The sequence below is a fragment of the Sebastes fasciatus genome, chromosome 7 (assembly GCF_043250625.1).
Source record: "Sebastes fasciatus isolate fSebFas1 chromosome 7, fSebFas1.pri, whole genome shotgun sequence".
NCBI classification, from domain to species: domain Eukaryota; kingdom Metazoa; phylum Chordata; class Actinopteri; order Perciformes; family Sebastidae; genus Sebastes; species Sebastes fasciatus.
Window position 1 is genome coordinate 9,285,402 of NC_133801.1, and position 25,428 is coordinate 9,310,829.

A 25,428-nucleotide genomic window follows, 5' to 3' on the forward strand; every position below is an offset into this window, starting at 1 on the left:
AATGGCCACAAGTTATATTTAAAATGAGGTCTCCAAGGCGCGATGCCTGTAGCCTCAACTCCTCTCTCCTCACGTCTTCCTCGCCTCCTCTGCTCACATCTCCCGTGGGCGGGACTAAGACGCAGGGAGAAGAGGTGAGGAAAGGAATCGAGGAGACACGGTAGCATAATGAAAAGTACCCCTTACCTTCTCCGCTCAATTCTGAGGTGGGATGGACTATGACGTGAGGAGAGGAGGCGAGGAAAGGAATCGAGGATGTACAAACTGAGAAATGAGAAAAGGGGTTACTGTCCTGACAATAGGGCTTTTACACGGACAACATTTTTCTGCACATTTCTTTTTGTAACTTTAATTTACAGCTGAAAGGAAGTTGGTATGTTCAGGTACTAGTATCAACACATTAGTGTGATTACGACTGCCACAAATTAAACTGTCATACTGTTTTGTGGTTTCGGCAAAGGCACAAAGGCCTGACGGAGGCAGAGAGAGAAAGAGAGAGAGGCAGTTCCGCAGCTGGTTGTCCAAAGTGATTTCTCAGAAACTCCATTGTGCATTCAGCCTGCAAACCAGAGAAGCTTGATTGTCCGTATTCAGCTCCAGAGATGGCCACCTCTCTGCCCTGCTGGGAAATAGGTTTCTCTAGTTGTTCTCTCTCTCTCTCTCTCTCTCTCTCTCTCTCTCTTTCACTTGTTGCTCCCCATCTCATTGGTTCCCTTTGGCTTCAGTTAATTGCAGATTAATGAATAACAGGACTATCAAGATGAACATTTCGCTTTTACTTCCTGTGCCTATCTGAAAAGCATTATTCCTACTTAAGGTACCCATCAAGAGCCCATTTCTGCTTTTAAGGCTGTGTTTGAACTGAATTTGAAAACCACAAACCTTTATTTAATACAGAATGTGTTTCCATTTCAGAGCATGTAACATGTTTTTCTTAAGATGAAAGCATGGTGGTTGAAGAGCTTCTCTATGTTAGTTTGTTTATGATTAATGAGGACGGTATTTGCATCCAGTTTATTGGGTATTGTAATTCAGTATCACACTTTCGCGGACATATGGACGGTGTTCATATGTCAGCAACGTGGGGATCATAAACCTGGACTATGTGCACCACTTCATTTATTTTGTTTATGGATGTTCAGCCAGTAATTGTGATTGTGAGCAGCTTTAGGGTAGTAATCTGTATCCGTCAAATGGACTTGGCTGTAAAAGTGTGCAAAGGTTTCTCATTAACTTTGTGTGTGAAGGTTGCAATTTACAAATTAAAGTGTGAAAATGAACGAGCAAGAGACAGGGACAAAGAGAGGGAACATTTGACACGGACGGGAGTTTAGCCTCATATAGTCTGAAGCTTTCTATTAAAGATGTTTGTTCCTGGCTCGCAGAGGCTTTGTGGCCACTATTAAGCACATTTTGACAGTTCAATAAAGTTAAAAGCTTTCTGCTGTGGTCAGCTTTGGCAGCAGGTAGAAAATACATCATCTAGACTGGTTCAGCCATCTGCAATCTATTAGAGCTACAGGAGACCAAATAATAATAATAATAATAATAATGGAAATTACTGTATTCAGGCAGCACTTTTGAGAGTAAAGGAATTGCAAAACACTGCAATGAAACAAGCAGTGAAGAAAAAAACAGTTGAGTGTAATTTGTAATGTTACAAAAATAAGTTAACTTGTTGGGGATGTAAATGTATTAACTAGGAGGATGCTTCATCGGGTTAGAGCTATTATTGCAAAGACTGAACCCTTGACTTCAGCTTTAACATCAGCCAGCTACCACACACATGACATGTAACGTATCATAATATATATTTCATAAGAGGGGTGAAGAGCGTGATAATATTATAAATGAAACACAGATATGGTGCAAGGACAAACTGTAGAAGAAAAAATAGAATATTGGAAGAGAGATATGTTTGATTCATCATCATTCAGATCTCAGTAAGTATATAATTAACCCCAAAGCTCTCCACACACATATGCTTGCTTTAACACAGACACATGTGTCTGTGTAATTCCCCCCGTGAATTCTCCTCCTTCATTCTGGTCGGTGTTTACATCCCGCCTCAGGCTCACGTGGAGCTCGCGCAGCGGCTGCTTGCCGACCAGATACGGGAGGTGGAGAGGAAAAACCCGGATACTCTAGTTATCGTTCTTGGGGACTTTAACAAGGGGAACTTATCACAGGAGCTCCCAAAATACAAACAGTTTATTAAATGTCCGACCAGAGAGGAGAACACGCTGGACAAGTGCTACTGTAACATCAGTAAGGCATATCACGCCGTTCCCCGCGCTGCGCTGGGAAACTCCGACCACGCCTTGGTCCATCTCATCCCCTCTTACAGGCAGAGGGTCAAACTGGTTAGACCGGTTGTGAGGACGACCAAGAAGTGGAGCAGCGAGGCGGTGGAGGATCTGCGTGAGTGCCTGGACTGCACGGACTGGGAGATGTTTAGGACCGCCACTGACAGTCTGGACGAGTATGCAGAGGCTGTGACGTCATATATCAGCTTCTGTGAGGACAGCTGTATACCGACGCGCACCAGGGTTCACTATAACAACGAGAAGCCCTGGTTCACAGCCAAACTCAAACAGCTTCGTTTGGTTAAGGAAGAGGCATTTAGGAGTGGTGACAGGGAGGGCTTTAAAGAGGCTAAATACGCGTTTGGCAAGGCGGTGAGGGAGGCCAAACGGCAGTATGGAGAGAAACTACAAGAGCAGTTCTCAGCCAGTGACTCTGCCTCAGTCTGGAAAGGGCTGAGGCAGATCACAAACTATAAGCCCAAACCGTCCCACTCCACGAATGACCTCCGACTGGCAAATGAGCTGAATGAGTTTTACTGCAGATTCGACAGACGAGGTGACGGTCCTGACTACATCTCCTCTCCCCCCAGCCATCAGCCATCAGCAGTTAACACTGTTAACACCAGCACCCCCCAGCTTTCTCCACAAGCACCGAGCCTGTGCACACCCCTCCCCCCCTTCACACCTCTGTCCATCAAAGAGGGGGAGGTCAACAGGCTCTTCAAAGGACAAAACCCCCGCAAAGCAGCCGGCCCAGACTCTGTCTCACCTGCAACCCTGAAACACTGTGCAGACCAGTTGTCACCAGTGTTTACAGGGATTTTCAACACCTCCCTGGAAAACTGCAGGGTGCCGGCCTGCTTCAAAGCCTCCACCATCATCCCGGTCCCCAAGAAGCCAAGGATCACAGGTCTTCAGGACTACAGACCCGTCGCCCTGACCTCCGTTATAATGAAGACCTTTGAACGCCTTGTGCTCCACCACCTAAAGACTATCACCAACCCCCTGCTGGACCCACTGCAGTTCGCCTACAGAGCCAACAGGTCTGTAGACGACGCAGTAAATTTAGCCCTCCACTACATCCTCCAGCACCTGGACTCCCCTGGCTCCTATGCCAGGATCCTGTTTGTGGACTTCAGCTCCGCATTCAACACCATCAGCCCAGCTCTGCTACAGGACAAGCTTTCCCTGCTGAGCGTGCCTGACTCCACCTGCAGGTGGATCACAGACTTTCTAACAGACAGGAGTCAGCACGTAAGGCTGGGGAAGCAAGTCTCCGACACCCAGACCATCAGCACCGGTGCCCCCCAAGGCTGCGTTCTCTCCCCACTGCTCTTCTCCCTGTACACCAACGGCTGCACCTCCAGACACCAATCTGTCAGGCTCCTTAAGTTTGCAGACGACACCACCCTCATCGGCCTCATCTCCGAGGGTGACGAGTCTGCCTACAGATGGGAGGTTGACCATCTGGCATCCTGGTGCAGCCAGAACCACATGGAGCTGAATGCTCTGAAGACAGTGGAGATGGCAGTGGACTTCAGAAGGAACTCAGCCCCGCTCCCCCCCCTCATCCTGCGCGGCTCCCCAGTTAACACGGTGGAGTCGTTCCGTTTCCTGGGCACGACCATCGCCCAGGACCTCAAGTGGGAGCTGAACATCAGCTCCCTCACCAGCAAGGCCCAGCAGAGGATGTACTTCCTGAGGCAGTTGAAGAAATTCAACCTGCCACAGACCATGATGGTGCACTTCTACTCGGCCATCATCGAGTCCATCCTCACCTCCTCCATCACCGTCTGGTTTGCCGCTGCCACCGCCAAGGACAAGGCCAGGCTGCAGCGGGTCATCCGTGCTGCAGAGAGGGCGATTGGCTGCAACCTTCCCTCCCTCCAGGAGCTGTACACCTCCAGGACCATAAGGAGGGCAGGGAAGATTGTGGCCGACACCTCCCATCCTGGACACCATCTCTTTCAGACTTTACCATCTGGCAGGAGGTTAAGGTCCATCAGGACCAAAACCTCACGCCACAAAAACAGTTTTTTCCCCATGGCAGTGGGGCTCTCCAACAGCCCATCCGCCCCCCTGTGACTGTCTTCCCCTCACACACACACTACGGCCCCGACACTGACTCTCCCCCTCTCTCATACACTCTCAATACCACCCCCTACAGTATCCCTCTCTCTCCCTCTCTCTCCCTCTGATACCTGATTGTTTTGTTTGCACACCGACAATATTTGCACTATCTGTTTATACCATGTTTATTTTATAGCTTATTTTGTAAATTGTACATTTTTTATTCTTATTTTATTCTAACGTTTATCTATTCTTTGTTATTATACTGTTTGCCTCGCACCAACAAAGCCAAAGAAAATTCCTCGTGTATACCCCTTACACCTGGCAATAAACACCATTCTGATTCTGATTCTGATTCTGATGCACTCACTATAAGCTGCTGGCCTCATGTGCAAATAATGAGCAAAATCCTCAGGAGCTCTGGTCAATTGCCCTTTTTCGCCCCCGCCTTTCTAAAGTTCACTCCTGTTGATTCTCAAAGGGGAAATGGGTTAGAGGAAGAATACTGATGAGAAGTGAAACCAGCATTGAGATTGCATTAAGACGTGTTCTGTACTGCACGTTATCTCCTCTCTGTTCAAATGAATTTACATAAGTCCATTAACACTTAATCCTCCACCATTAGATACCTTTGTCTTTATAATGAGGGCTCAGAATTGACTGTCTTGAACTCCTATTATGGGATTTGTGACTGCATTGAACAACAGATTTCTGGCCTGTCTGCATTTAGTGTATAAACACTGACCCCTGGTGGGAAATTTAAGAACTGCAGTTTCTGATAATTCCAATCCAGATGGTCCAGATTTCTACTCTCGATTACAGGACGGTTAAAATGATCAGAGCCATGAATAAATCAGCCAAATACACCACAAACCCACCGATAGAGCAATGCCATGCTCACACAAAAATACAACCTAAAACAAACAAAATGATTTTGAGCTTTAATGCAGTGCAAGACAATGATCGTTCACGCTAAATTAATTAATTATCATTGTAAAATGGCATAGTATGTGCAGAAACAAGCAGAAAAACTTCATACTTATACGAAAATGGACTTTTTTCTAAATGTCAACTACGCTGTGAGGGTCAAAAACATCACACAGAACAAGTGTATAAAACATTACAAAAAGCATTACCAAGAAAAATTATAATTGGTTAACATGTATATCTTAAAGCATCTGTTCATGTGTTCTGAATCTCTACTCGGAAGACATTTCCTTTTTTGCAGTTTCACACAATTTGTCTTGGGAATAGAAACCACAAGAGCACGAAGAAACTAGCACACTTGCACATTCTTCATATTGTTATTCTGCACAGCTCTCGTCTTTGTGGTTGTCTTAACAGCCTGCAGGAGCACCAACGGCTCGATGAATGAGTTTCATAGAAAGCTTACTTAGCGAACCCTGAAATGCGTATGTTATTCATATTACAACAGCAGCTCCTCCTGAAGACGATACCTACTGTAAATGAGACATTTTATGCAGAATGTGAACACATCTGTACTTTGATTATTGTTATTCATTATTGAGCAATGTTACTTTAATCTTAACAACATGAAGCAGGGAGGGAAATCACATCATGCCAAATAAAACAAACAAAGAAATGAGCGGGAAGCCGATTAGAATGTATTAACAATATTTATTCACTACAAGTTCCAGTGTTATTTTTCCTATTTCATTTCAACCCAACAGTAAGAACAAGATGTATTTTTATACATATTTACAGATTGGTTTTACTATTGGCAATATATCACATGTCATTATTTATCTATATACACAACCCATATACCACCTTGTGTACCACACGCCAGCCTATGGCCGGGATAGAAGATGAGATGTTGATTTAATTTGGGTTAAAGCCTCAGTAGTTCTCTACTGATTGTGCTCTCTTTGCTCCGTTGCGCCTGCAAACGGAGGGCAGAGTTAAAGTAAAATAATCTCAGTTTAGCTTTTTCCAGCCTGAAATTTTTCTGTGGGAAGAACAAAGCCAGAGATGTCAGAAGAAAAGTTCTTCTTTAATGTTGTCAGCCGGTGCTCAGGGAAAGGACACCGGGAGAGATGGTGAGTGAAATCTACACAGACAGAAGACTTGATTCTGAAAACACAAAAAGGAGAGGAGGAGGTGACAACTGACCTTTGATCATTTGACCTCTTTAAGCCTTACTGTATTTATAAATCAATGTGTGTGTTGCCGGTGGATTTAACCTATAAGTACTGTAGCTCTGCCACGCAGTAGACAGCCTTGAGACAAAAAAGAAAGCAAAAACATGTTGGATAAATGTGTCTGTAACAACACGGAGCAGGTGTAGACCGGGGTCAAATGAACAAAGATGAACAACATACAGTATTTGTGATTGATCTGGACTGGTACATATTGTAATAACTGATAAAATAGTGAATAAAAATGCAGATATTTAACTACAAGCCATTATATCATTACTTCCAGGCAAAAAACAGGAGAAATTCAGGATTACCGTTTGATCAGATGATTAGACTGTTATCAGGTCATTAAGTGTGTGTTATCAGTGGTTATAAGCCTCATAGACGTGGGTCAGTAGGGCCCTGCTGCACCCAATTGTAGGTTTTATAATCGATGCACATGGTTAATCGCCGAAAGAGGGAATAAAATAACACGACAGTGACCTCTAGTGACCATAATAATTATTACAGGAGCAAAAGCAGAGGACAAAACAAAGAGCTTTCACCCAGGGGAGGTCGTATCCCGTGTGAAACCAACAACTTGTAGTTGTCTTTGTGTGCACAAGCGGTAAGTTTCACTAGTTATTTTAAACCAAAACACAATCTTTTTCCCTAAACTTAACCAAGTGGTTTTGTTGCCTAAACCTAAAGAAGTTGTAGTTTTGTTGCCCAAACCTAAACATGCTGTTTTGTTTGAGTTCAAAACGTAACATTTCATGCAGTTTTACATGTTAGAACATGTTGCTTTTAAGTTTCACTTTCACTTTTACAATGTAGTAGGCATAGCAGGTCCCTATTGTTCCACATAGATGAGACTTATAGCAACTGATAACGCACATTTAGTGAGCTGATAACAGTCAAATCGTGTGCTTTGATCCAGGTCTGTGTAAACGGCAGGACTGCATCACTGACAACAAACTGTGAAGGAAACCCAGTGTTGACTGGTACTCAGCAGGTCTATTTTGTGGCTCCATAAATGTGTAAATTAAGGGATGACATCAATAACATAAAAGTACATCACCTTGGCTAGTATGTATTGCTCATATTATCCCAATGTTTATTGGGATTAAAGAGCACTCTGTTTATTTATGTTCCAGTCTAAAATAAAGAGCTCGTACCACTCTAAACTCGCTGCCAACCCTCCCAGTTTATTTTTATTTTCTAATTCAATTAACGGCATTTCAGTGTAATATAACACCTGCTAGGAAACCGCATGAAGACATAAATAAATGTAATAGCCCCGGCATAAAAAGGTGTTTTTAAAGTCAGTGAAGTCATCTGGACTAAATAATATAAATGAAAAAAAAAAAATTCCATCATAAATTATGAAATTATAGGTGTTAAAGCTGGAGCACTTTTTGTAATGTCAGCATAAATTTGTCTCAGTAAAACTTTAAAATGCCAAAACAGAACATTTAATTAAAACTCATATATTAGATGCAAAGAGGAATTGCTTTGACGAATAAAACACACTTTCCAATACTGCATGTAACACACAAATAATTGCCGTATCAAATATTGCATCGTAGCTACAAGAAATTATTAGTATTGTGCATTGAGGTAATGCACAGTAAGAGATGAGGATTGCTAAATTTGGGAACAGTTCTTTAACAGAATGGTGAGATTTGGTTAAAGCATAAATACAGTAGGTCAGAAACACAGTGATACTTTCTACCATATACAGCAGAGGTGTCTATTATTTAAAGTAAAACATATGGCCATTCATGTTAAACCATACTGTGTTTACCTCAGACCTGGTAATGAAATGGCATTAAAAAAAAACATCCATTCACTGAAACCAATAACACTGACTATCAAACCCAGCTTGTTGTCTAATGCAACAAAAAGAACCATTTTAAAATTAAGACACGAGTTGTAGAATATGTATCAGTCAGACGCAATGTATTTTCTTTGATTCACAATCTAGCCTACTGTTTTAGTTACAATATGTACGGTAGAAAACCATAGGTGTAAGCCTTTGTCAAGGGGAAAAAAATCACCTTTAAATATATATTTGTCTCTTTATAAAGCATTTATGAAATAAGACATCCTCTTATCCGCGTCTTCTCAAAGCAGCACTAATGTGACATGAACCAGATCAGGACAACAGCGAGGATGAACACGGCGAACACAGCGGAGACTACGACAACATCCATCTGCAGGTTCAAGTTTAAATCAGGAAGGGGGGACAGTGGCTTTCTGTTGTGAGAATCCAGTGTTTGTGCTATATCTTCAAATATAACCAGTGTTTGTATGAGCAGAAACGTTTCAATATATGTAGTATGGGTAAAGCATGTCATTAGTAAGACTGAGTTATTGTTCATAAGACAGCAGTTTTGATATAAATTGCTCTGAAAAGTGCGAAAACGTAATTAAAATGTTTGCATTCGATGAAGTAAAGTATATTATGCGATGTATTGCACCCAATAAAACCGCTCTCCCTAAACTTCTAAGGCCATTTCACCCAACATTGTTTCACTCTTATACTTTCATCCTTTAAGTTACTCCCAACATTCACATTTTCAGTGCATAATCCTCACCATCACTATCATTACTGTCAATCAAAATTACAACCGTGAAAAGCATTTTTTAGAAATAATATGGTATCTTAAAACAAGAGACACATGCATTTATGTGGGAATCCGAGCTCGCTCCTGTCTGACCGTGCAGTATGGACACACTGAGATGAAAATGCCTTGTGTTGCTTTGAGTCCCAAGAAAAACACAATCATCACAATGATCCAGCCCTGAAAAAAAGATCTGTGAATCCAGGTTCTGCAGGAAATTTCACGACAGCTTTGTGGTTAAAAAGTAGTTCCCACCACACCCGCCAGGAAAATTCATCCAATAAGGGGATGATCAGATTCCATGTAGTGTTCGTCTACAAAACGGAGGGTCCCTTCCATCAAGGAATTGGCATTAAATGAACTCTGCACTGTAGAATCCCAGTTTGTTTCGCGTTAAAGAGGTCGAGACATACAGAAAGACACAGTAGTAAAGGGCAGCGGGCTGCTTCAGCCCATATTCGGTCTGTTTTTCATCAGTGGGTTTCAAACGTCACACTCATTTAGTCTTGTTTTCAAAGCTAATACTATTTCACACCAGCGAGCCTGCTCTGCTCTGGGCGGGCACCATAACAGGCACCGCCCCCATCCGCTCCAGCGTGGCCTGGCTCACCGCGTACGAGTGCGTGTGCTGCCCGTGCGCGGACGTCACCACCGGTTTGAGGCTCACAGTGCCGTTGCTGCGCACCTTGGCGGTAGGGGACGGGGCAGAGTTTGTGGTGACCACCAGTGTCTTGGGCGGCGGGAGCGTGTGGCTGCCGTTGGCGAACGATGTCGTCGTCGTCGTTGTCGTCGCCGCCGTTGTGGGATGCGCATGGCGGGACAGCGGAGCTGTGCCTGGCGCTGTGACTACCGTACTGTGGCCGTGTCCTGCGTTCGGGGCCTGTCCGTGTCCGTGTGCACCGTGTGCACCGTGAGCAGCGGTAGAGAAGGTCTGGCGAGTGTCTCCGTTGTAGCGCGTGTAGGAGTTGGTGTCGTAGTTGGGTTTGGGGTTGTGCCAGTAGCGGCTGTTGTAGGTGTTGGTAGACGTCAGCGTGTCGTTCTCTGAGGATGAGGCGTCGGCGTGGAAAGCCTTCACCGATGATGACCTCTTGGGAGGAAGGTCATCTTCTCTATTAAGAAGATATAAGTGGAAATTGTGAAGATGTCGGTGATATTAAGAATGATAGCAGTAAGATAGCCAATTAGTTCGTCTTCAAATATTTAACACAAATCCTCTATTGGCACATTAAAAATTAAAAGAGCTCCTCTACGCAGTCAATGATGAGGCAATATACTGAGAATATTAATATTACTTATTTATTCATTTTTTTAATGAAATAAATAAAACAAGAAAGGAATATTATATTTATGGAAGAAAAGGTAATTTAGAAAATGTAAATCAATAAATTGTAAACATGCTTCCAGGATGTATACAGTGAATGTCTTTAAATTAAGCTGACAAAAACACTATTTTTAAGTTGCAGTTTATTCCATCCTTGCTCATATAAATGGTGTTTTGTTTATGCAGAGTCATTTTGGGTAGATGTGTTTGGCTCCTTATAAATCTGGCTGAGATAAAAGATATTCATTGTGATTTGCTGTTAGTGGTGTGGAGGGAAAGTAGATTGAAGTTAAGCCCAAAATGAGGCAGATGTTATCGGTTATCAATCAGCCAAAGCCTCAGATATCTGAAGGATGTTTATCGTCCAAATGATTCATGGAGTAATTTAGAGGAGAAATTGCAGCCCATTTAATCAACTGAGCTTCACAGAGTGTTTGAAAACACAAATTAGCCTGTGATGATGGAAACATTTGCTGTCAGGAGATAAAATTAAGCTGAATTCTCCAAACTTTAAATCCAATTAACTGGTGTGGGCTTTTGAGCTGGATCTTTGCGATTGCCGCGCTGACACACTAATTGTTCTACAGAAGGAAATAAAAAGCTGCTGCTGCATTTTATTGCCGCCACAGTCTGGAATGCCTATGCAAGTAAACAATCCCTGTTGGAGACACTACATCCATTAATAATATGTCGTCTACAACAGATTTTGGCTGCAGTTGACCAAAGCCACAAATCAAAGCCAAACCTGATCTCATTGGGGATTTCCTCCTCGTCGTATTTGTTCTTGTTCTTCCAGTAGAAGAGCGTGACCACCACTAACAGGGAGCAGATGATGAGTGCCAGGACTCCTGTAGCGATGGTGCCCGCTATCAGACCCACACTCTGAGGCTGGGCTGCAGGACAGAGAGACAGGAGGAGAAAGCTTCACCAATGATGATTTACAGTAAGTTCAGCCTTAAGTCATCCAGTATCGGTCTCAGCTGAAGAGACAGCTGGATGGGTTGCAGAAAACTAAACAGCGGAAATATAGTAAATTGATCAACTTGTTTTCAAGATCATGTGTGCAAATTCAAAGAATTTCTTTGTTTTTCTTTGTCTTTATTTCCAAAGGTGAATTAAAGCTGTTATCTAGGCCCTCACCAAAGCAACCAGACTCCATTGAAAAAAACAGTAATTTTACCTCGCAGAACACAGGAGTTGCTCGTCTATTGCTGCCGGTTAGTTTGTCTGTGTTATAGTGTGACTTTGGTTAGTTTGGATTCACCAAAGTCACACAATAGCACAAACTAACTAACCGATTGTGGCAGCAGTAGACCACTAACCTCCGTGTTCTGCAAGGTTAAATTACAGTTTTTTTCCATGGAGTCTGGTGGCTTTTGCGAGAGCACAGATGAAAACAACGGCTTCAGACCCCCGTCGAAAAAGGGCTGTCTGACAGCAAGTTAAAGCGATGAAAATATTCTAAATATAGAGTACACTTGAACTGATATTGATTTTTTTAGGTGGTCCTTTCTTTTAGGTGGCTAAAATAAGATTAACTGTTCTGTGCACAGCAGTACATTACTTTGCTTCCATGCCGTAACTCCTGTCTGCTTCTCCAAACTGGGGGCGTGCCGACCATCATCTACTGTAGGTAATACACTGACTATGGATAAGTACCTCATACAACCCCACTTCAAAAACACTATAAAGAGTGAGCTCCTCATGCACCAACACGGGCTGGATGCACCGTACTCCACCACTGTGTCAGATGACAGTTTTCAATATCTATGTGTGTTATGAATATTTTATCAGTTCTTCCAATAATATTCAAGTAAAATATAACAGCAATGGAACAGAATAGTTTTGTGTAACACTTACTCTTTCTGAGCCTTTACATCTGCACCATGTTGTCTCTGACAGACAGACTCAGCACTCTGCTGTCTGTCTGCCTCTATTTCTGACACTGAGCGTCATCCTGTCACACATTGTCAGACACTATGAAACACTATGTAACCATCTTACAGTCCTTCCTGTCAAGCTATCCAACCCGTCTGACCCTGCATGACCCCAAACCAACTCTGTCTTTTTCTATGACTAGTGCAGACGTGGGGGTGTGCTGTCATTTGCTATCAGTGCTTGTCCTTTGTTTGGTTGTATTGATGGTTGCTTGTGTTCCTGTTTATCTGTCTGACAAGTGTCACTGCAGGAAAATACTTCTAGCTTCCCATATATCAGAGTTTGAGTGAGACAAGGCTGTTCCATCTATAAATGTGCATCCCTTAACAAACAGACTGGTCTATAAATGGCAATAACAGCGTCACATGGATCCAGCAGTAAAGGAGCAGAGTGTACTTACGTGATACGACCTGCAGGTTGAGCAGACAGGTGCTCTTGCCTATAGCATTGCTGGAGGTACACTGGTAGAGTCCTGAGGTGCTGGAGCTGATGTTTCTCAGTGTTACAGTGCCCTGCATCTGGTCTGATGGACACACATAGAGCCACATCGTAATTAAAGTGACTAAAACAATAATAACACACAAACATGTGACCCAATGCATCAAAAACATTTACATAAAGAGTGCAAAGTATAACATCAGTTCATTTGAAATTCATTAAACTGAAGTCATTCACAAGTTGCAAAATGTGAAATGTTGCTTGTTAATATTATGACAATACATTCAACTGAACTATGTCTACTATCTACCAATAGAGGGTGCTATATAGCTTCACTACAAGGTGAACAGTAAAGCTGCAGATTGTTTTCTTTCACAAATGATGAATGGGTTGAGTCGTGAGTTTGGAATCACAGAGCTGTACACTACTGGGTTCATTAAAAAGCCCTCAGCGTCTCCTGGATGTCTGAGTTATAGGAGGTGAGACAGCTGTTCTCTTGACAATGACATGACAGATGCCACAGCTGTCTGTGTCAAACTAAACACACATAGAGACAAGAGTGACATTGACAAATAATCCAGGAACTCATTTCAATATGAATCAAATGCGAACAGCAGAAGAAGACAGACTCAAAACTCCAGACTCAAAAGGACTATTTTGTCGGCTCTCTGACCATCAAGAGGAGGAGATGTAATCATGAATAAAGAGTAGACCGATTTAATGAGTCGTTTTAATGTTTGGTTTACAATACAATATTATTAGGTTGGTCTTGATATTGATTTCCTCATATACTGTAGCAGAGACACCTCAGGCAAACGTTCGTTTTTCATGCACTGGTCAATTTTTAGATTTGGGGCTTTTTTCCTTCCATAACATGTCTTCTTTCAGACTAGTGGAGAGAAAACATCCATAAAACATATTTAGGTTTTTATTTTACTACACTTTGTCTATTTGCATATTTAGATTTCTTCTAAATTCACCAAAAGTTAGCATTAGATAATACCTCATTTGCATATTTTAACATCCAATATCAGAAAACTTGTTACACAAACAATACATTTATTAATTTAAGTAATCAACTGGGGTAGTTTTATAGTGATATCTGTAAGTTATTTTTTTTTTTTTACCCTATTCACCTGGTGTTTCACCACCTAAATTGAAATATGTCAATAAACCACCTCTCAAATGGTCAATATTTATTATATACATTTAATTTACACAATCTGGGTTCAGAGGAAATAATGTAAACAGCATATGATAAGTGTAACGTTACTTAACTTCCCCATTGGTTAGTTTCATTTTGTGACAGTGCCTTTTTTTACCAACGCAGCTGCAATTTTGGTGAGATACAGTTTAGCCTCTTTGACAGATATGCCAATTAGCATCTCACAAATGCTGACACGTATTCAAGCACGTTTGTTGCTGAATTTGCAATTATGATTCAGTTTCTTCAAAGTAACATTAATTTCCCGCATTGTCTACATTATTTGTCTGAGTATTTGTATGAGAAAAATGATTCAATTTATTGTTGTGGTAATCTGCCTTCTCTTCTGCGATTACATTTTGTATATTAGCCTTCTATTGACCAGTAGTGTACAGACAAAGAAAGTGACTGGTGATGAAGATTGTTTGACTGTGCAATGGGCACAGCTGGAAAAGAAAGGAGAGTCCACTACACCAGTGCTCTCTGATGCTAAACACCAAACGCAACACCTTTACACCTGCTCCTGTTATAGCTGGGTCTGTGTGAGGTCAACACTTAAAAGCTAAAGTTGAAGCAGTATGGTGATTGCACCAGTCAGAGTTGGTATTCAGCATGAGAGAAAGAGGAAGAACATAAAAACACCACAAATCATCTGGGTTAATTGCACAAACACATTCCTGACACACTCATTCACAAGGTTTGAATCACTCCATCCATCCATCCATCATCACCCCTCAGCAGGATCAGTTTTGGGAGGGTGGGCCTTGGTGGGCGGGCCTGGCACATGACAGGTGGCGGTGATGGTGGGGTTGTTGCTGAGGCTGAGTTATGTGAGTGAGATTTACCAGCGAAGGTGGGGCAAAAGGGAACTCCGACGGCCAGCTTGTTTGTAATACCTTGCATGGCGTTGTGCGGCAGCTTGGGCAGCGCGTCCAGCTTCTCCCAGGAGTAGGACGGCGTGGGAATACCTTCCTCGGAGCTGCAGATCAGCATGATGTCACTGCCGACATCCAGCGTGCCCTGGATTCGACATGCTGGCACCGAGGGGGGCACTGGCAGATGGAGAGAGTGGGTGGCGGCGTGTTAACCACTTTACAAAGCAAATCTAATGTTTTCCTAATTGCAGAGGAAATTTCATATTCAAGAGCTGAAGACTCATTAAATCCAACAGTGCTTGCATGCCGCTTTACTGTTTTAAATTTCTGTCTGGAAGGATTCTTCTGATTACTTACAAACTGAAAAATAATGTTTCAACAATTTGTCATAATGATGACTATGTTTGGTTGTTGTTTACTGTACCTGTCTTTAGAGCTCTACAGTTGGCAGGAAATGCTGCCAACCAAATTAAGAACCAAACCAAGCCAGTTTCAGACAATTAAATACTGAATATCAGATGAAAGCAGGTTGAAAAGCACATAAGATTACATCTACATCCAAAAGCTTTAACCCCACACTCTTTTAACATAAGAAACTGTTCTTGTTTTGTTCTTTGAAACATTCAAAAAGATAAATATTCTGTGGTGACGTGTGGCTAGTTACCCAACACGGTGAGCCCAATGACGCCGATGTTGCGCCCCCCTCTGTCTGGGAGGTTGTTGACCAGGCACTGGTAGGTCCCAGTGTCGGACAGCTGGGTGTTGTTGATGAAGATGGAGGCACTTGTACTTGGCATGGTGGCCACGAAGCCCACACGGCCATTGAGGTGGTTGGCGAGGCTGAACACCTGGCCGCCCTGGTAAATTATCACCTGGATTGGGATGTCACGGGGAAGGGGATGGAAGAGAGACAGAGAAGGTGACGGATGTAGAAAAGGGTAGAGGGTTGAAGTGAATTGGTAAAACAGAGAAGTAAATGGGAAAGGGTGGAAGGCAGAAAGAGATATTGGTGGCAAGGAGGTCAGAAAAAAAAGAAATAAATATTGAGAATCAGCAATCATATCGTTAATCACATCAAAATAAATCTGCTCTTGTTGAAATGTAGCAGATGGTTGCCCAAGCTTTTATAATCATAAATGAACTCGATGCCTTTTTGTCTCTGAGGAGCTGTATACTCTATCTCTCACTAGAGGGAGACATAGTCCCACTAAGAGGCAGAAAGACAGCTTGACAGTGGACAGAGAAAGTTAAGGAGTGAGCAGACTTTTATGTCCTGAGAAACAAACAAACAGACAGACAGAGAAAAGAAAAACCTTTTATTTGTAAGTGGTTGTTTCTAGCTCAGTGATTCCAGGGTAAGGAGTACATACTAAAAGTATGCTTTCATGGTACGATAAGGCTCTTCAGATAAAAGCATCCACTAAATGGTATGCATAATTGAAAACATTTCAATTTGGAAACATATAAACTGCAATATGACGAATCCAACCGTTGCAATGCAGGAGGTTTTTCTGCACACGGAATCAAATCCAGCGAGAAATTAAACCAAAACCTAAGCCTTTATCATTACGTCAGTGACCTTTGAGAATAACCACAGTGAGAACACATTCGTACGGATGAATTTACAACTTCGGTTTGACGCAAGCTTGTCTCAGGTCCACATTAAAGAGCAATGAAGGATCAATTTGTTCAAAAGCTTCCCTCGGGGCCTTGAACTTGGGCTGAACAGCTCGTTTGTGAGGACGAGCCACATGCAAAACAGCTCTCACCCTTCAGCTGGGCCCACACAAAAGATGAAGAGGACGCACGCAAACACATGGTATGTGCACACAAGTCTGGCTCTCACACACTCACACGCGCGCACCAACTCACACACAGGCACGCACGCGCACGTACGCACAAAGCATGGAGGGGAATCAGAGGGGCTATTCACTTTGGTGAAAAGAGCCCTCATTGAACTGTTCAAAGACCCAGGCGGGGAAACAACTAGCACCAGTGTGTACTGGTGTGTGTGTGCATATGTGTGTGTGTGTATGCGTGACAGTGATAGTTCTGATGAAAGTGCACAAGTGTGTATATGTGACTGTGTCCTCCACCGCTGTTTAACGGTTGTAAATTGCGCGGCTGCAATTTCCTGAGTGCAGTACGCTCGCTTTGTCCTCTTATGTGCAGATGAATAGGCAGCTCCTCAGCTGTGATGAGAGCCTGCAACTGCATCTTCTGTGTGTGTGTGTGTGTGTGTGTGTGTGTGTGTGTGTGTGTGTGTGTATTACTCATGTTGTGGGGGCATAAATCGGTTTACACAGTCACATTGTGGGGACTCGCCTTCCTTTTGGGGACAAAATGAAAGTCCCCATGACGTAAATCATTACATTTTAGTGTGAGAACTTGGTTTAGGGTTAGGTTTAGGGTAAGGGTTAAGATTAGGATTAGGTAAATTAGCGGCCGCACAGACATGAGCTGATGTAGAATCGTGACAAGGAAACGTGTGGATCTTTTATACGCTGTGTGGGTTTCTCCTTGAGGCAAACAGACATTCTCAATGCTCCTCAAGGTTCTCTATTTTCGCCGGCCATCTGCATCTACACAGTTGGAAAAATTTGGAATGTGCACGGACGGGTGAAAACCTGCCGCACGGAACCCGGGCGAAGGGCCGTGTCTGATGGCGTGACGTCACTTTGACCGTGCAGACACTCGCAACCCTAACAGATGCGGCAAATCACGCTTAAGTCAATGTAATGTCCTCTAAATTGATGGAAAAATTACGTGTGTTTCAGTGTATATTCATATACTCATGAGGAGTGTTTTGACTTTGTGTGCAAGTGTGTGTGCTCGTTCTGCCACAGACTTTTTTTCAGTCTGATAACTGTGCAATCTCACTTATATTTTGTCTTTACACTTTTTCCCAGTCAAATCTTTTTTTTTCTCCCATTTCCTGTCTGTCTGTCCGTGCCTACCTCTCTGTTTCCCTCCCTAACAGACGGCACCGGTATGACCCGGCTCTACACTCCTGATGACCTAACAATATAATCTGCATGCTCGGTGAAAGTGATCCAATCAATCGGCCTCACACGCAACACACACTGGGCATGTTTGTGTGTGCATGAGTGAGCAGAGGATTAAAGCAGGCCCTAAACTGTGTTGCATCTTACACCTGTCCCTGCTTTTGCATTTTTTTACTGAGATCCTGTAGGTTTTAGTTTTCTGACAATTAAAAAAAAGCAACAAAAAGGAATAAATCAAGCAATACCGTACGTCCAGAAAGCGCTGTAACGGACAGATTAATGTGTACGCTGTCATCTTAAAACATTCCATCTATTTTCTTGCTTTATGTTTCTGTCCACTGTGATGATCCATCCATACAGTATCTATGTGTGTGTATAAATCACCTCATCCTCTCACATGACCTGGTTGGCTTTGTGGCTGTGTGCAGGGAGAAAAGAGGTCATGGCTGGCACTCAGATGGCGGATGGCCCTAAGAACTCGAGCTGGAATAACTGGATGTCCCACTGCTGGCCCAACCTCTGCTACACCCTTTCCCTCCAAAAACCCTCCACACACACATGCACTGCAGGAATTCACTCACAATCTAACTGATGTACATCCCATTCTCTTGCTCTACAATCCAGCCACAAGTGGATGCACACAGTAAACCTTTGTATATTCTCTGGCACCGTGTCAGTCTCACAACCATAGCCTACTTCTGACTGACCCTGAGGACCCTGTTGGCCCCGGAGATGAGGGCCACTGCCATCGCCTCAATAAAGCCTGAGTAAACCTCTAAACCCCCACAGCCTCCCGTCAATTTACTGACTGTAAGCTGCTACTGTTATCTCTTTCTATCCTCTGAGACATGTTCTGAACAATATGGGGCCAGATCCATTTCACTATATAGTATCTTCAAACTGCTGGTTTTGCATGATTTAGCCCATAAAATACCAGTCATTTTCCAAAAACATACAGTTCCTGTATTTCGAATGATCAGCCAGTTGCTGTGTTTCTGGTTTTTTTGTGCCGTATTCAAGGAGGCTACAACAACGGTGTCTTTTTGTATTTAAAGTTATGTTTAGTTGAACTTATTGCTTGGGAGTGCTGATTTAAAAAGTCTCACAGTTGGTCAAGTCAAGTAAGGCCAAGTGTATTTGTGTAGCCCAGCATCATGTCTCAATGGGCTTTTCAGGCCTGGATACATTGGCAACAGTTTTCAACCCAACGAAAGCTTTCAAAAAAGACGAGGATTTTTTATTTATTTTTTTTAATCCATAAATAAAAAAAATAAAAAAAACCTCAGGAGAGGAAATTCAGAGATAAATTCCATCTGCTCAGACAGTTGGGGGCAGAATAGGAGCCCTAGGTGAGGAGAAAACATTTACAGAAAATGAAGAGAGAGAGTTCAAACAGTTGGTAGAAATAAACTAGTATTACGGTCTTGCGGTTGGATGCCTCTGCCAACTAGTCAAGTTGCAGTTTACATCCATGTCTGTCCAAAATGTCGTCACTTCATCATTTTATCCTATTACCTATTTGTGTGTAATTGTCATAATTAGCAGATGAATTCTTGAGTTATGGCCAAAAACGTGTTTTGTGAGGTCACAGTGAAGGCGTAATGGGAGTAAAATCCAACAATAGGATTCTAATTGATCCATTGATACTGCAGTAATTACAAATAAAGTGTGCATGAATAAGTCTGATGTCAGCTCTTCATGTTGTTCAATGGGCAACGGAGGGTTAGGTAGAGGTTAGGGGGGAGGGTGTACTGTAAGGGTTGTCAAATATCTGGTAATTCAAAGTCAGCTGTCCAGAAACATTGCATCTTTTTGTTATGTTGTCAGAAGACCCCACCCATAAGACAATTAATGGACATGCAAATGACGTCTTAGTATAATGTCGAGCACGTCTTTACAAGCAGTGAGTTTTTACATTGGCATTACCATGCAGTGCAGCCCGGTCGCACAAAAATGCGTATGAATGAAACGGTAATGCGCAAGGCAAAAGCGTGTAGTAAGAACACCATTCCTGCCTTTAGCGTGTCTGCAATGTAAATGCATCCATGTAAAGATGCTACGCTCAGAGCTAGTAATGTAGAATAAAAAGTGAGAAAGGCTGCTTATGGGAGGGGAGTAGGATGGGTCCAACAAACACAGGATTTTCAACCAGTAGACCGGTGTTTTGTAAGTAAGTTAGTGACTTTTGTTACGTGTTACATTGTTTCCGTACGTATTGAACTTACATACTTATCTTAAGGCCAACCATGATGTTTTTCCTCAACTGAAGTGAGTGTTTTTGTTGCCCCCTGCTGGTACTGTACCTTCATAAATGTGTGTAATATGCATTGCTTGGTGAGGCAAAATGTGACATTGACATGCTATCCTCTGGTGGACAGGCTAGTCTATGCAACACACACTTTGGCATGATGTTGGGTTATGCAGTGATACTATACATAAAAAAAAAAAAGATCACTGTGATGGATAAACTTTCTTGAGCAAGTTTCAAGTCCCTGGATCAACTCACATGCTTACAGAATATTTTGGTGTCAGAAAAGTGTGAATCTATTCCACTTCCATGGGAGATTTGCCACATTTGATCTTGGAGTTTAAAGTGTGCAATGTTACCAAGGGAGTGAGTGATCTGGATTCAGCAGAGATGAGGGCGGGTTAGTGATCTGTGTCCTTCAACTAAAGGTGAAGTTTCAAGTCCTCATATCAGCAGGAATTCATATGCTCAAGTGTCTTTAAGAAAGACACTTAAAACCCTCTTGGCGGAAGTGAATGTACTGTCGCTGACTCTGCATAATGATATCCCTGGAGGTAGGCAAGCAAATAAAAAAAGAATTCCCTCAGTGTAGATCAATAAAAGGTATCACATTAGTGTATATATGAGAGAGAGTGTGTTGAAGCTAAGTGTACGAGTCGTAACATAACCTCTCCTCAGCTTCTCCACAGGGACGAGTTACAGCCTCTGACAAACAACATGCCGTTTTTGGCTTTGTCTGAAATGGGTCCTTGTTCTTTTATTTGATGGGTTGAAGGGAGGCGACAAAGAGCGAAAAAAGGTCATATATTGAGGGTATGTGGATGCAGCGTATATTTGATCCATCCTCTGGCAGGTTGTGAGGTTCAGATAAGGATCAAAATCTGATCATCTAAAATACTGTGACAGATGTCCTCAATTACAGATTAACATCATTTCTGCACCACAGATTCTCTATGACCTCAATTTCAACAGAGCCTCATTTCACTGAAAGTGCACAATTTTTACTCTTTGAGATACAAAAATCAACACGGCCCCCCTTTCCAGGAAAACAAATTTAATTCACTTTTTTCCAGACTGAAAATCATCTACAAATGATACAATGACACAGCAAAAAGCTGTCATAGACCTCGAGCGATAAAAACTTTCTCAACAAATTTCTCCCTTGACTTAGAGCAAGTAAAGAGAGAATATGTATCAAAATTGGATTTCAAAGGATTTCAGGCTCTGACAATATAAAACTGCCGGGCTCACCATATTGAAGAAATGTCTCCAAAGTGTTGGATATAGATTCTTTTAAACATCAACTCTTTTAATGATTGCAACTACAAAATCATTTTTAGGAATTAGTCTCACAGATGGTGCAAGAGGAGAGTGAACCTCAAGCCTTTATTAGAGCATAAATAACATAACGCAGATATCCGGCAAACTGTTTAGAGAGGATAAACAACAGCTCGGAAACATAAAAACATTGTCTAGTGTGTGTGTGTGTGTGTGTGTGAGTGAGTTTATCTGGATTATCTCACACCTAGCGGCCCAGAGAGAAGAGGTCAGGACATTTGATCTTAACAACTACATGATAAAACAGATTACATACACAGAAAACAACGCATGAACATGCATACACACCCAAACACACGCATACACTCCTCTGAGCTACATGCCTACATGTTGTAATCTGGAGCTCAGCTTGTCAGGTGCTCATAGTAAACAAAAAGGACTACGACCACAACAAGGCTGAAGTTCAGACGGAGATTCTAGTTTGATCAATATAAGACCGCTGTCAGCAGAGACTCCACACTACGCTGCAGATACACGTCACTGATAAACCACAGTATTACACTCATTTACACTGAATAATTATAAGATGAAAGTCAAGTTTCACTTTCACGTCCGTCTGTCCATACATATGCACGCTCCCTCTGTCTTGTTTGCCCATGTGTAAGCACTTTCTACTGTATGTCTCTCTGTCTTTTTCTTTCGTTGAGTTGGCTATATGACATTTGAAGTCAACATTACTGAATTAATAAATTGGTCTATTTTACTCTAAACGGAACCATAATTTACTAAATGAACATCATGCTGTATTGAAGAAGATTTGAAACTAGCGATTGAGACAACAAACTCATGTTTACAATGTTTACCGAAGTAATAACTCAAGGGAGAAGTAGGCTCATTTTCTCGTAGACTTCTATACAATCTGACTTGTTTGTCCGGTCAGCTTTTTAATGGAATGATTTGGTTTTGTCTTTGTTTAATTATCATCTGTCCTTTGCATTAAGACTCCAGATGCACCAGGCTGACACACTTCCTCCACTCATAATCATAATATAGGAAGCTCACACTTGGCTCATTATATTATATATAGCCTATAATGTGGAGTCAACCATGTAGGCTTAAGGCTGTAAACCACATGGTGAAGTCTTTAACAACATGGCAAGTCAAGCAAATATACAGCAGGACTAATCTGGGCTATGACAAACGGCCAAGTTTGCAAAGTCAGAGAAGCAGGCTCATCTCGTGCATGTCGCCCTCTAACAGTGCTAAATAGGTTGCATCGTCTCTTGTTATCTGAACTCGGTGCTCAAATTTGAGCAGCGAGAGATCTGAGTGGTCCGGGTGCACTCGCTAAAGTGCTAACGCAGGTTGTGAGGGTGTGCAAGTGTAGCGATGGAGTTCTGTTCAGTAATTCTTAATGGCTTTTAGCATCAACTGTAATCATTTATGACATTCTCTTCCTCTAAAATGACCTTGTACTTGTTCCCGTCGCCACACGCAGCACTTTATTCCATCACTCACTTTTTAGACAGCTCGTCAAATTCACATGCGCAACCTAATTGCGGAACGGTAGTTCACGCAATATTTGTTTCTGCTTGTGTGCGACTGCATGAATTGTGTGTGTCACTTTATGCATATATGAATGTAATGTTCAATTTGTTATGGACGCATCACTGTGCTTGTACCCAATGTTCCCAGGTATACATGTACAGTCACATGTGATACAATTGCCTACAGTGTGAAGGTAGCGTGAGCACACAATGAATGTTATGCAGCCTTCTACATGTATCAGCTCCCATCATCACTCGCCTGGCATCTAAAAGTCACATGCATTCAACCACGAGAAAGTGCATAGTTGTGTAGTTTATGCTACTGTTGTTTTTAGTTTGATAAGCCCTTATCCACAGGTGTGCACATGGGAGCATTACTCTGTGGCGTGTGCATTTATGGATGTATGGAAACATGCCCTGCAGTTTTCACACTTCTAGTGTGCTCTCTGCATGCACCTATGTGTGAATCAAGTCAATATATATAAGCCCTGCATGTATGCATGTATGCATGTATGTGGGTCTGCACTGCATTTGGACCAGCAGTCTGTCTAATGCCAGTTTGTGTGTGTGCCGGTGTTTGTGTGTGTGTGTGCGTGTGTGTGTGTGCTTGTGTGTGTGTGTGTGTGTGTGTGTGTGTGTGTGTATGTGTGTGTGTGTGGTGAGAACAGCTGCGATATAGAGCCTGTCGTGGGTGTGAGGTAATTAGTGCAGAAGATGATTGTATTATTTGGACGGCCGACCAGCGCCGGGGTTCAAAGTGAAGGGAGGCAGGTGAGCTTGTACGGCCTGCAGCTGCATGTTAAACAACTCAAATGGAATCACAGAAGTCCCGCAAGGGGGGAGGAAGAGTAGGAGGAAGAGGAAGGGAGGAAGGGAGGAAGGGAAGGGAAGGTGAGAAAAAAAACAGAAAGAAAAGGAGAGTAGCTAGCCAGGAAGGGACAATGGTGAGAAGCCAGTGTCACAAAATTAACACTAATAAGACAAAATCATGCAGTATTTTTGTGTGCAAATTAAACTGCTGCCAATGTTCCTGAACAAATTCACAACAGTAAAATGAGCTTCAGGGTGCTCTTTGCCGTACAGTTGATACATTGTTTAAAAGGTAGAGAAGTGCTACATGGCATTGCTGCCCTGCAGGCTACACTTAAAGGGATAGTTTGGGTGTTTTGAAGTGGGGCTGTATGAGGAACTTATCCATAGTCAGTGTATTACCTACAGTAGATACAGGTCGGCACGCCAACCAGCTTGCAGAAGTAGACAGGAGTTACATGGAAACAAACCAAATGTACTCTTGTGGACAGGGCCGGCAGAAAAGCGTATTTTAGCACCTAAAAGAAAGGCTCACCTAAAAAAATCAATATCAGTTTAAGTGTACGCTATATTTAGAATATTTTCACCGCTTTACCTTGCCATCAGACATTCCTTTCCGACGGGGAACTGAAGCTGTTGTAACCATCGGCGTGATTGGTAAGTTTGTGCTATTGTGTGACTTTGGTTAGTTCGGATTCACCAAAGTCACAATAGCACAAAGAAACTAACTGATCGAGGCAGCGGTAGACCAGCTACCAGCGTTTTCAATGGACTCTGGTGGCTTTGGCGAGAGTATAACAGCTTCAGTTCTGGCAAGGTAAACCAGCGAAAAAAATTAAAATATAGCGTACACTTAAACTGATATAATTTTTTTTTAGGAGGGCCTTTCTTTTATGTTGGTAAAATACGTTTTGCTGCCGTCCACAGCAGTACATTGCTTTGCACCTGTGTGGTAACTCCTGTCTGCTTCTCCAAATTGGGGGCGTGCAGACCGTCATCTACTTTAGGTAATTCACTGACAATCGATACGTACCTCATACAACCCCACTTCAAACACCCAAACTATCCCTTTAAGCTTACAACTACATCTACATTACTCTAATACAGTCATCTAATATCTATAACTAACATGACTAATTCTCCTAAGGGTGCGTTCAGATGCACCGGAAAGAGAAATTTTGTGTATGTGTGTTGTGTGCAAAATTGACTGTACTGTACCACTTTTGCAGTCTGTATTTTGCACAAACAGCCACTGCACATTTGGCATAAATGTGCAAATATCATGTTAGCTTGGGTTTTATTTAATCACCATGAGCGAGAGCCATTGCTGTCATGTTACTGCACTGGATTGTCCCTCGACCCCAAAGATTCTCTCTCTGTGGATGCAAATTTCTCAATTCTCTTTGCGCTGTATCTGAGCACACCTTAGTACAGATCAAGTCCTGTGTACCTGCTTTGACTGTAAGGTTGGTGTTGGGAGGCAGCACGGATATCCACGTGATTCGTATGCAGCAATGTTGCATTAGAACATCAGTTATATGCAACTCAGTAGTACAATATACATCTCAATAAGTAGCTAAACAGTGCACTGCAGCTCTGGCTGTTTACCGTCTTGCGCTGTTT

General features: G+C 42.5%; 1 protein-coding gene across 2 annotated transcripts in view; it reads right to left on the reverse strand.

Annotated features, from left to right (window-relative positions):
* Positions 1 to 5,425: 5,425 nt before the first annotated feature.
* igsf11 (immunoglobulin superfamily member 11) overlaps positions 5,426 to 25,428 on the reverse strand; it is a 111,528-nt gene continuing 91,525 nt past the window's right edge. For both annotated transcript variants that reach the window (XM_074641418.1, XM_074641419.1), the window contains 5 exons: positions 15,582 to 15,789; positions 14,939 to 15,094; positions 12,801 to 12,923; positions 11,208 to 11,355; positions 5,426 to 10,250 (listed from right to left, as the gene is read on the reverse strand). In XM_074641418.1, coding sequence (XP_074497519.1) covers positions 9,671 to 10,250; positions 11,208 to 11,355; positions 12,801 to 12,923; positions 14,939 to 15,094; positions 15,582 to 15,789 — 1,215 coding nt within the window. In that variant the 3' untranslated portion in view covers positions 5,426 to 9,670. The remainder of the gene's footprint in view (positions 10,251 to 11,207; positions 11,356 to 12,800; positions 12,924 to 14,938; positions 15,095 to 15,581; positions 15,790 to 25,428) is intronic.